The 12,496-nt window shown below is 53.0% G+C and overlaps 1 protein-coding gene across 2 annotated transcripts; it reads right to left on the bottom strand.

Annotated features, from left to right (window-relative positions):
• Positions 1–3,957: 3,957 nt before the first annotated feature.
• Positions 3,958–11,572, bottom strand: MYORG (myogenesis regulating glycosidase (putative)). Of its 2 annotated transcripts, none has more exons than XM_037494002.2 (2): positions 11,465–11,572; positions 3,958–8,109 (listed from the first exon to the last, which is right to left on the bottom strand). In XM_037494002.2, the coding sequence occupies exon 2, from the start codon at positions 8,033–8,035 to the stop codon at positions 5,888–5,890; it is 2,148 nt and encodes a 715-aa protein (XP_037349899.1). In that variant the 5' UTR covers positions 8,036–8,109; positions 11,465–11,572; the 3' UTR covers positions 3,958–5,887. The 2 variants fall into 2 exon arrangements, with proteins under 2 accessions (XP_037349899.1, XP_037349900.1); XM_037494003.2 differs by lacking the exon at positions 11,465–11,572 and adding an exon at positions 11,202–11,304.
• Positions 11,573–12,496: the final 924 nt, after the last annotated feature.

A 12,496-nucleotide genomic window follows, 5' to 3' on the forward strand; every position in this document is an offset into this window, starting at 1 on the left:
AGCAAAGTTCTTTGTGAGTAGATGCAATTTTTAACAGGACTTAAGCTACAAAAGGCTGGGAAATAGGAAAGGAGGGGCCAAAGTAGGTAAAAATCTATTCCTAGTTGAAAAAGAATTCTTCCTTTTTCAAAAGTGAGTTATTCCTTCCCCCAGTTGGACCAAACCCCAGGTAGCGGGCACGGCAAGAGAGGCGCCCCATCTCCGGAGGACACAGGCCAGGGCTAAGCCATGTTCCTGAAAGGTGGGTGAATGTTGGGTCAGAGAGTCTGGGTCTCTGGATGCAGAATACCAGCTTCTAGTCCAGTCTAGGTTACTTACTTGGGTCAATGTCGGTCTCTTTCAGACATTGAGAGAGACAATGTCTCTGTGTTCATCTGTGCTTTGTGACTAATGGGGTCAATCACAGAAGCCAAACTAGGAACCAGATTACTCAGGTAGAAGTAAGCAATGAGTACAGTATGTTGACTCTAAGGGTAAAATGCTCACAGGCGACAAAGGTCACCCAGAAAACATTTCAGCTAGAACTACTATTCTCTGATTATTCTTTTTTTTTTTTTTTTTTTTTTTAATTTTTTTTTTTTTTTTTTTTTTTTTTTTAATAGAGGCATGCTTTATTTATTTGTTTGCTGGTTTGTTTGTTTGTTTTGTTTATACATGCACTGGGTACAGTCAGAAGCGCGGGAGGGTGAGAGAATTCACCAGAGTCAGAGCGGGGAGCAGAGCAGGCAGAAGGACCGAAGTACACTGCTGAGGGGAGCAGCGGGCGGCAGGAGAGGTCTGCGCGCCATGTGGGACCCTCCTCTGGTGGCCGGGGAGCAGCCGGGGATCGAACCGGCGCCGCAGAGGCCGCGGGCAGCTTCGCAACCCAGCGCTCAACCGCTGCGCCACCGGGGAGGCCCCTATTCTCTGATTATTCTGATAGACAGTTAAAATTTTTTTAAATGTAATTCACATTTTTTAAAACTCACCCTTTTAAACCGTACAATTCAATGTTTAGTTTATTCACATTACTACTACTAATTCTAAAACATTCTCCTCACCCACAAAAGAAACTCCAACCTGGTGGACCTCCCTGGTGGCACAGGGGCTAAAATCTCAGTGTGGCAGCCACTGCTGCGTGAGTTCAATCCCCAGCCAGGGAGCTAACCCACATGGGCAGCAGACCTCTCCTGTCTCACCTGCTCCCCTCTCCCCAGCCCTCCCTTCACCCCCCACCTCTGGCCTATACCCCAGTTCTTGTATGCATAAATAAAAAAATCTTTAAAATAAAGAAGAAAGAAACTCCAACCTGTTAGCAGTGACTCCCAATCCCCCGCCAACTCTACTTACGTCAGTACCACACGATCTTGATTACCGTAGATTTGTGGTAAGTTTTGACATGGGGAAATTTGATTCCTTCAGCTTCTTCTTTTTCAAGATTGCTATGCCTTCTCTGTGTCCCTTAATTTCCATATGAGTTTTAGGATTAGTTTATCAGTTTCTGCAAAAAGCCCTGTTGGGATTTTGATAGGTATTGAGTTGAATCTGTAGATCAGTTTAGGGAATGTTATCATTTAGTAGTAAGCCTTTCAATCTACAGTTATGTCTCTTTTTTAAAATTTTTTTATTTTTATTTTTGCAAAGAAGAACTGCAGTTCAGGCCAGAGGTGTGGGGAGCGAGAGGATTCACTAGAGACAGAATGGGGAACAGATAGGCAGATCTACTGAAAGACACTGCTGAAAGGAGAAGCAGGTGAGACAGGAGAGGTCTGCTGCGCCAGGTGGGTCAGCTCCCTGGCTGGGATGGGCTTCCTCTCTGTCTTTCCCTATTCCTATTCCTATTCCCAGCCAAACACAGCGTTGCCTCCTATGGCCAAGAATTCTCCCTTCTTCCAGACTGCAGAAAAGCTCCTTGGGCATGAGGAAGTAAATAGCTAACCTTGAGATAAACAACAGATTGTTCCTTGAGGCCTGGGGTATTTTCCAGAGAGGGGAAGTGTCAGCAGAAGCCCCACTGAGGCAGACAATGACAGGAAAGGAAATCACCCAGTTGCCATTGCAGTTTTCTTCAAGACCAGGTCCCAGTAGGCCTCTCCTTGCGAGGATGGGCTGTGCAAGTGGTTCCCTGAGCAGAAGATACTCTTTCTCAAATGCTTTTCAAAATATGTGCATAAGGATGTGCATGTGTGAGCAAAACAGAAACAGAGGTATGAGAAGGATTCAGATCTTAGAGGCTTTGAATACTAGAGCTTGACTTTTTTTTTCCCCTAAATGACATGATTGAATTTCAGAAAGATTTCCTTGCAGCTATGTGGATTGTATTGAAAGGCCCAAGAATGGAAAGAGTTAGGCTGCTGCAGTGGTCCAGACCATAATTGTTAAAATCCGATGTGGGATAATGGACAGAGAATGGAGAGGCCAGTATTGGCCTTGGACATGCGGAGAGAAGGGACCAGAAAGCTCAGTGAGGTATACCAGCAGAAGATTTGCTTTGGAGTCAGTCCTGCAGGCTTAGAGATGCTTTATCCAAATCTGGGGGAACAAGGGCAAAGCAAGTCCCAGAAATCCCACATCTGGGCTTTGAGAGATGACTTGATCAGGGTATAGCCTGATACAGTGCCAGAAAGGAAACTGAGGCAGATTCTCATGACACACAAAGACACAGAATGGGGGTATTAGCTTTCAGTCCCAGATTTCCTGCAGTGGGCACTCAATCCCCATTACCTCTGAAGAAGAGTGTTCCCTATTCCTGCATATCAGCCCCTACTACCAGCTCAAGGGCACAAGAGAGATGGATGGGGAATTCTGGCCATGACAAAGCTTCAGGAAGCTCTACAGAAGAGGGGCAGACCCCCATCCAGATGTGCAGAGAGAGTTAACTTGGAATGTACCAGAGATGCTGGCAGAGATGGGGATTTGGACAAGGCTGGAAGGCACAGAGCTACTGGCAGCCTAGGGAATAGGGTTAGAGGTAGCTCTCAGCCCAATTTCTCCCCTCCCCCTCCCTTCAAGACCTAGTTCTTTCTCATCGTTCCTGACCTTCTAGTTCCCACCTCCAACTTCCCGAACCTCTATTTTGGTGTCAGTGAAGAAAAGGAGAGGCACGTCTTGGCCAGGTGGATGGCAGCTTTGGAAACACATTTCACTGGCGCCCCATCTCTGGAGGGCTAAGCCATGTTACTGAAAGGTCGTGAATGTCAGGTCAGAGAGTCTGGGTCTCTGGATGCAGAATACCAGCTTCGAATCCAATCTAGGTTACTTACTTGGATCAATGTCGGTCTCTTTCAGACACTGAGAGAGACAATGTCTCTGTGTTCATCTGTGCTTTGTGATTAATGGGGTCAATCACAGAAGCCAAACTAGGAACCAGATTGCAAGCCAAGGTCCAGTTCCTGGGATTTGGCCAGACTAGGGCAGTCTTCCCTTTGGCTTTGCTTGGTGTGTACCCTCCCCCTTCCAGGCTGTAAGATGCTGCTGCTGCTCTTGGTGCCCTTCTATAGGGTCCGCCTCCTTCTCCAAGTGAGAATGCTTAGGCCTCACAGATTACTGTACCCTTCCCATGCCATCTCCAACAACACACACTTCTTGTTCCTGGTCTGTTCGGCGGAACTGTCTGCAGCTCTGAAAATATTCTATAATCTGTGCTGCCCAATATGTTAGCCTCTAGTCACACATGGCTTTGGAACACTTGAAAAATGATGAGTGTGCCTGAAGAAGTGTATTTAAAATTTTAACTTTAATTTAAAAATTAAATTTAAGAAGCCACATGGGGCTAGTGGATACCAATCTGGACCACTAGGTTGTAGGCAGAGCTGTTCAAGTTCCTTGTTTATAATGAGTTGAAAAGGAATTACTGCTTATTGAGAATTTACTCATTGCCAATTTTTACATAAATGCTTTATAGACACATCTCAATGAAGTCTAGAAATTCCATTTTAAAGATGAAGATCCAAGGATCCAGAGGTTAGGTACCCTGGATACAGGTGGCACAGAGTGGGAGGGCCATTCATGGGGGAGCCAGGCTCTCCAGTCATTTGGGGAAGTGGCCAGAGGCCAGCCTGAGTGTCTTTCTTCTGCAGTCACTTCTATAGCACATGGCTGGCTACCAGGGGCCTGAGGAAGTTCATTAATGAGTACTGCTGGGGAGATGCGCTTGACAAAAAGGAGAGGAAAGCTAGTTCCATTTATTCCCTATCATCCAGGGTGCCAGAAACCCTGGCTCCCGACATCACACCTTCAGCTCTCTCTCCTCTCGCCTGTCTCCTGAATCCCTGTGTCCTTTGCATCACACACTCAGAGCTCAACTGGGTGCTGTGTGCAGAGGTTTCGGAAGAGGGTGTCATAAGCAGGCCCAGAGGAAGCCAGATGAGTTGGGAGCTGAGGTCTGAAAAAAAAACACTTAATGTTTTAAGCAAGAAAAAAGAGAAATGGTATTATAATAGCTACCTTTTATTGAGCACCTACTTGTGCCAGGCACTTTACATACTTCTGTGCTTATAATTCCCACAACCTGGGAGCTAGGCACGATTATAACCACTTTACATATAAGGAAATTGTGGCTCAAGCAACTTGCTCAAGGTCACACAACGTGTAGATGAGTGGTAGAATCAGCGCTCAAGATGGCAACTGTGAGTGCCCCAAAACTTTCATCAGGCATTCTTCAAATTGATCAAATATAGGGGGTGCAGAAGCAGGCAAAGGGGTGCATTCAGTAGAGGCTCCAGGGACCTGGTTCTGCTGTCCCAGCTGTTGAGGGAGGCTGACCCCTGCCCTGCTTTCCACCTCCCTGCTCTGGCAAGTCACTTTCTCCAGACTCAGCTGCAAAGTCAGGGAAAATCAAGCTGGCTGAGGTTGCTCTTCTTAGGAAAGGAAAAAAACTGAAATAGAAGACCTTACCCTGTGTGTGTATTCACAGGTGTTGATGTATGCATGTGGTTCGTGTGCTGAAGCCCGCCACCGGCGGAGTCAGAAAACCATTCCCTTTTAGGCCACACCCTATCATTTGTGTAGGGAGTGAGGCAGCTGAGGAATCTTGAAAGTGTTGTTTATTTTCTACCAGAGTCACCTGGGAGGGTGCCAGTTCAATCATCAAAACCTCAAAAAACAAAACCTCTAGTTTTATCTGACCTCAGGGGTGTTTGTGTTTATTCCATAGATCCACATTGTACCCCACACATATACACACACACACACACACACACACACATACAGGTTCTTGAGTTAAGGCACCGAGTCTAGCCAGCATGACCTTCTAAGTCATTGCCCATGAGGCCCGGGGCGTCCATGTGTGTACCCAGAGGGTCAGTGCAGTGCTAGGAGTCTCTTCACAAATGCGGGCCGTGGAGCATGTCTCCGAGCTGAGCCTGTCCTCATTTTCTCTGGGAGGAGACCTCTTGTGTCCTTGTCAGTTGGACAAATACCTCCATTCCTTCTTGCCAACTGGGGTGGGACCAGGTCAGCAGCAGTTCAAGCCAGTCCAGGGCTTAGCTTCCAAGAGAAAAAAAAAATGTGTCCTCTCTAAGTGTGGCAGGGGGCTATTTGGGGCCAAAAATGGCCACTCAAGCCAGAACGGAGGGTAAGGTTTCTCTGTGTGCTTCTCAAACCCAACCATGCATAGCAGGAAAACAGCTGACCTTTCACCACTGAGCTCTGTCACCCCATTCCCGGGGAGAGCTTTCAGGGATCTGAATGAGCGTGGATAGAACAGTGGGCTGTTAGGACGGTGCCCTGCAGTGGGAGGTTGCCTCAACACCCCCTCCCCTGCTTAGAGCACATTTAGGCCAGCACCCACACTGTGGGGAGGCAGAGGCTCGGGTGGGGCGCACGGTGTGGTTGTGATGGAGATTAAGTTACAGGCCTGCATGAAGACCGGGTGCAGGGCGGTGGGCTTCCTGGACCCTGGGCTGGGTCAGGACACCCACATGAAGTAGGCCACCTCGTCCAGATCCACAGGGTAATCTGTGAGCAGCACCGGCGTCTTGTCAAAAAGCTCGCCCTTGTAACTGCGCCACTTGCCCGCGGGCAGGTAGACGTCGCGCTCCTGCTTGCCGGCCTCCAGCACCGGCGCCACCAGCAGCGTGTCCCCGATGAGGAACTGGGAGTCGATGCGGTGCGCCGCCTCGTCGCCGGGCGCTATCCACCAGAGCGGGCGCACGATGGGGTCGCCCGTGTCGGTCACCTCGCCCGCCAGCTCCAGCAGCAGCGGCGCCACGAGCGAGGCCCTCAGCGCGGCGAATTTGCGCGCAATGGCCACCACCTCGGCGTCATAGTGCCAGGGTGGCACCGAGAACTGCAGCGCGGGCATGAAGGCGGCCACCTCCAGCCAGCGCACGTACAGCTCGCGCTCGGGCACGCCCGCGCCGCCCGCTGTGCGCTCGGGCACCGCGTTGCCACCCACCATGTCGGGCAGGATGAAGGGGTAGCCCAGCATGCTGACGGTGAGCACGGCCGGGATGAGCGAGCGCAGGCCCAGGTCGTGGCCCCACACCGAGTCGCGGTCCACCAGGCGGAAGAAGCAGGAGATGTTCTGCGACTGGTAGCCCACGCGCACCTCGGCCTGCGCAAAGAAGGGCAGCGCCATCTCCGTGTAGCGCCGGCTCCACACGCTGGGGTCGCTCAGCGGCCGGTAGGTGCTGAAGTCCCGCGGCAGGTAGCTGACCTCGCCGGCGTCGAACTTGAAGGAGGCCACGTGGTAGCGCGCGCGCAGCCCCCGCAGGTGCGCCTGGAACCAGTCGCGCGCCTCGGGGCGCGTGAAGTCCAGCACCGCGCCGATGCCGTTCCACCAGCGCACCAGCGCGGGCAGCCGGCCCGTGGGCTCGCGCACGAACAGCTCGCGCTCCACGCCCTCGCCGAAGCGCGACGAGTTGTAGTTGACGAAGGGGTGCACCCAGAGCGTGACCCCGAAGCCGGCCTCGCGCAGGCGGTGGAACATGTCGCTGGCGTTGGGGAACTTGGCCTCGTCGAAGTCGAAGTCCCCGTAGGCCGGGGTGTACATGTCGTCGATTTCCAGGTGGCTGCTGTTGAAGCGGTGCTCGCGGATCTGCTGCGCAAAACGCAGCACCTTGTCCTGGTCCACGGCGCGCCCGTACAGGACCCACGTGGACCAGATCGGGTCCCGGAAGGTCTCCGGGGCTGGCACCCGCGAGGGCTTATTGAAGTAACGCCGCACCATGTACTTGTGGATGGAGGTCACGTCTGAGCCGACGCACACGCGGTAGCTGAGCTCCGGCGCGGCGGGGTGGCCGTCGGGGGGCTTGTAGGGCGTGTCGTGGTAGCGCGCCTGCAGCCGCAGCGAGCGCTCCGTGCTGTTCCAGCCCAGGTGGAAGGGCACGGAGTCGTTGACCTTGATGGCAGCCGCGCGGGAGGACAGCCAGTAGCGCTCCAGGATGCCCCCGAAGGCACTGTCGGAGGAGTAGACGTCGCTGGTGACAAAGGGCTGCGGCTCCTGCTGGCCGTCCAGGCGGATGGGCCAGTGCTGCGTCCGCATCTCGGCGCCGCCGTACCAGTGGGCCGTGGCGTCGCCCAGGAACATGGCTTGCTCCACCGCGCGCCCAGGCTCGGCCTCCTCCCAGCGCACGCGGTAGCACATGACCGTGTCCTTGGGCCGCACCGTCTGGATGAAGAAGTGCAGGGGGCGTCCATCTGCCGTGCGCGAGCAGCCGATCAGGGCGCCGTCACCGCTGCAGGAGTCCAGGTCCAGCGCGCCCGAGCGGAAAGCCAGGCGGAAGACCTGCTCGCCCTTCTGATTGCGGATGGAGAAGCCACCGCTGCTGAGGTCCAGCAGCTCGGCGCGCAGACGCTCCGCCTTGCGCAGGGACGCGCTGTAGTAGCACCAGGCCACGACGGCCGCCAGCACCAGCAGCAGCCCCACGACCACCGAGAGCAGCAGCGGCTTCAGCTCCTTGGATGGTTTGGACTTGACAGGCGAGAAGGTGTCCGGCAGGAAGGTGTACATCGCTGCTGCTGAGACAGCCTCCGGGCTCTCAGTGCCTGTGTGGCTCCCGGGGCGGCGGCGGCGGGGGTAGACCTGGGACTTCTCCTGAGGATGTTGGGGCATCAGCTCCCAGTTAAGGAAGGAGCAGGCAGTGGGGTTACCAGACAAAACCCATCTGAAACCTTGCCTGCCTGAGTCTGGAATGGGAAGAGAGGTGGAACTGAGCTTTCTCATTCCTTGTTATTATTATTATTATTATTATTATTATTATTATTATTTTAAGATGTATTTATTTATGCATACAAGAACTGGGGTGGAAGCCAGAGGTGCAGGGGTGAGAGGATTCACCAGAGACAGAGTGGGGAGCAGAACAGGCAGAATGACTGAAATACACTGCTGAGGGGAGAAGCAGGAGAGTCAGGAGAGGTCTGCTGCGCCCTGTTGGCTGCTCCCTGGCTGCTGGGGATCAATTCACGCTGCAGTGGCTGGTGGCAACTTGATAGCACTGTCTTTAACCCCTGTGCCACCAGGGAGGGCCCACATTCCATATTATTTCTATTTGTTGCAGCAAGAAAGTTGTTTAGGAAGGTGTATCCTGGGACATAAGGACTGGACTCTAAAAGGAATAACCTTGTGTCTTACTCACCCTTCCTAATGCTTGCCCAAAAAGTCAGGACTCTGCATGGGGATGGGCATATGGCAGGCACCAGGTACCCACATTTTCCTAGTGGTGGTTCAAATCCAGCCAGGGTCAGGGAGCTGTTGAGGATTACCCGAGTAAATCAGGCCTCCCTGGATCACACATGTGGGCAGTTGAGGTTGAAGTGAAGTGGAGGGTTTTGGAGTGGGTCTAGTTTCCCAGAGATGTGGCCATGGTGGGAACAGGGGGGTTGCTTAGCTCCTCAGGACTTCTCAGTTCCTCAAGACTTCTAACAGGGAAGTAGGCTCACTTCCTTGTCCCCAGAGGTGGGCAGGAGAGAATTTAATCTTGAGTCAGAAACAGATTAAATCTGCAGATTAAATGCCCAAAGCCAGACTCAGTCCTAGGGCCTAATTCGGAGGAAGGCAGGGTCGGGTTTGGATATTAGGGCTGGGGTGAGGAGCCACGGTGGCTTCTCAGATCTCCCCCCGCGCCCACCACCCCCCACCCTTGTCCTCAGACTCTACCTTGCTCTCAGCCATTGATCACCAAGTCCATTTCCCTGCCCACTTTGCTGCTCTGCTCCCAGCACCCAATCTGTGGGCCAAATACCTCCTGGCTTGGTCTCTACCACTCATCCATGCCCTGCTGCCCCTGCCCTAGTTTGGACATTGACTCTTGTATCATTGTAACACTTCCCCAGTAGGTATCCCTGCCCAACTTTTCCTCCTATGCCTCTGCTCACAGTAACCACAGTGATCATCCTATAGCACTTATCAGACCACATTGCTTCTTAGCTGAGAGAACAGCTCATGACCTCTATGTTGAACTCCAGAAGTATAAGCTTTACAGTTGAGACTCAAGGCATGATGTGGTCTCATCTGGTTTTCTGATCCTTTCCAGCCAAACCTATCCTATGACTACCGTGCTCATTCCTTCCTTCAGGCTACCAGTTATAGGAAATTTCACACACTTACCTTGGACCAACATTCCTCCCCTACCTACAAGGGATCAAACACCCCCCCTCCCTTGACCCCCCCTGCAGACATGCAATCTCACACATCCAGATATAACTGTCCGGAACACAGACATGGGGGGAGGTGTATGTCCCAATCTGCTTAAGGCCACTGACCCTTCTGTCCCTCCCTCAGGACAGAGTCCAACAAAGAAACAGCACCAGTCAGATGCACACACAGACAGACACACTGCCTGCCAGTCAGCTGCCCTCCTGCTTCATCTGGGGGAAGGAGAGAGGGAGACTGGGGAACAGTAATTAGCCTCCTCCCAGATGCCAGTGTCTGCCTGTAAGTCCCCAGTAGCTTCCAAGGATGTCAGAACTGCTCAAGGTCTTTAATTTCCCCACCTCTTCCACGAAGAGACTATCAGGTGCAGATCAGAATTTTAATTCCAGACATCAATATACAGCTCCCTCAGGGAGGTGCTATTTCTGGGCCCCATTCACAGTGCTCTCTCCCCCACCCCCAACTTCTTAAACCAGTCAGTTCCAGCTGGTCTGGAACAGCTTCTTACTCCCTTCCTCTCAACCCACAAAACTTAAGCTTTCAGGATTCTCCCAACTATGGACTCCCTGTCCTGTAGGTATAGGTTAGAAAAACATCCTGGAAATTCAAGCAGTAGCCTTAGCTGATGCCCTCAAGCTAGATCTGCTATATATTTATATTCATTCATTCAGACAGACAGACAGCCAAATCCAGTTCTGAGCACAGAGAGAATAAAGGGAAAGGTTCCATATCTGAATAAGACAGTGACAGCTTAAGCTTAAAACTTTCATAGTAAGTCAGTCTCTCTCATGACCTCTAGAGGCATGGAGAGGCCACCAAGGTGACCTCAAAAATCCCTTTCCAACAGTGAAGTACTGAGAATCTTAATTTTCTAGGATTCTGAAATTCTTTGATGAAGGAAATGAGCTCATCGCCCTGGGCGCCCAACCCACTCCTCTGACCCTTGGGACTCTGCACCCCATGCAGGCCCTATGGTGGTCTCCTAAATGCCACCACACATCCAACACTCACAGTAATGACTACATGCCCATTTTATTACATGCCCATGAGGAAACAGGGACTCAAATAGAAAAAGCAACTTGTCTGAAGTCACCCAAGTAGCAAGGTTGCTTGAATCCAAAATCGTAGCTCCTAAGTTTTAGATGAAATATAATGGTCAGACCATCTGCCTGAATCTAGCAAAGGAACTGGAGTTTAGGGGCTAAAACACTGAGACAAAGCTTCCATCAGGCGGGAGTTGAGTATAGCCAGGCCCTACTTCCCAAATGTTATTTGCTCTTGGAAAGCTCCTTGAGGGATGGGAAAGGGGCAGTTTGAATGGTATATGGTGCAGGAGCTGTGGGGGAGAGCTGCGGTTCCAGTGGTAACACTGCCAGTAGAGACCCCTGTAATCTGCCGCCTCCGCCATCTGGCCAACCACAGGCTAAACCCGGCAGGTGGGGTCTGCCCTGGCCAAGACTTCCCCACTAGACATTCAATCAGTCTTGGCTGCCAGCCCCTAGCCTGGGGTGGGGGGGAGGGCCCGGCCCAACCGAAGGGAGGACATTCCAAGCTGAGACGTTTGTCCAACACAAATTCCAGGAGAGTGGAAATGTCAAAGGCAACTCGATCCAGGCCATCTCCTGACCTGCTCCAGCGACGGGATGGCAAGGGGAGGATCGGATGACCGTCCTGCAGTCCTGTGCTGCACATCTACCCCCAGCACCTGCCCTACACTTAGCAACGTCCGAAGGGACAGACTGAGGTCAAGGGTCCGAGAGCGCCTGGCAGGCGCCGCTCCAGGAGCGCAGGTATCAGACCCCCCCCCCACCCCCTCGTCGGTACAGGCGAGAGTTCAGGCACTGTGCTCCCTCGGCAACCCCCCAAGGTCCTCCCGCTGGGCTCACTCACGGCAGTGACCCCAGAAATGGGGGTGCAGGGAGGCTCCCGCGGATCCCTCCACGCTAGCGGGAGCTGAGCTGCCACAGAGCGGCGCCTCGCGCCGCGGAGCTAGAATCAGCAGCGGCTCCTCAGGCCCCGCCTCCTGGTTGCCCGGCCACGCCCAGGTCCTTGGTCCGGTGCTGGACCGCGCAGTCCGGCCCCGCCCCCAGCGACTGGCCCCGCCCCTGAAGTGCCACGTGGCCTTGAGGCCACGCCCCTTACCCGCCTTCCTTTTCGTGCTTTGAGCCCAGCTCCCTGCAGCGCCCACGAATCCCAAGCCGGCGCCTCCGGCTCCGCCCCGGCTTGCAGACCCGCCCCACAGGGCCGTGGCTCGGCCGCGCCGGCGTGGCTCTGCCGGCCTCATGGGAAATGTAGTTTTGGAGGAAGAAGTAGCTGGAACTTGTTTAGTTATTGCATCCCCAGGCTACGTCTGGGATGTGGATAAGAAGAGAGTCGTAGGGTAAAGGGTCAGGGCTGGCCCTTGGGATTTCTTCCTCTTCATGTTTGGACAGGTGGAGGCCATCTCGGCATAACGCTCCAATTAGTCCTCCATACAGGAACACTTTTCCCCTTGTGCGTGAAGGGGAGTGGAATTCCTGGCTAGTGCACGATGGAGCCAATAGAGGACCCAAAAAAGGGAGCCTAGTTCCACGATTCCAAGGATCGTTTCCCAACAGACAAGGCCAGCGATGTCCGAAGTCAGGGAATGAGAAAACTGGCTTCTGCTTGGTATTTTGCATTGACCCCCACCCTTCAGACCCCCTCCTCTATATTGACAACTATTAGAATGTCCTGCCTGGAGAAGGTTGGCATGCCCCACCATACTCCTGCCCCTGGGAGTAATAGGGTGCAAGTGACCTGAAGATCCCAGATATTCCAAGAATATCCCACTCCTTTCCCCCGAGAGACAAGGATACAGGGCTTTGTTTTATAATTTGAAATTTCTTGATCTTGAAATCCCCCCCAAATTATACTTTGGACCCCTTGGACTTGGGTGGGGGG

Source organism: Talpa occidentalis, unplaced genomic scaffold, assembly GCF_014898055.3.
Source record: "Talpa occidentalis isolate TD23 unplaced genomic scaffold, MPIMG_talOcc4v2.1 talOcc4.7, whole genome shotgun sequence".
NCBI lineage: Eukaryota > Metazoa > Chordata > Mammalia > Eulipotyphla > Talpidae > Talpa > Talpa occidentalis.

What these genes read in the sequence shown, in the direction of transcription:
- MYORG (XM_037494002.2), bottom strand. Translation starts at nt 8,035, where the DNA reads ATGCCCCAACATCCTCAGGAGAAGTCCCAGGTCTACCCCCGCCGCCGC.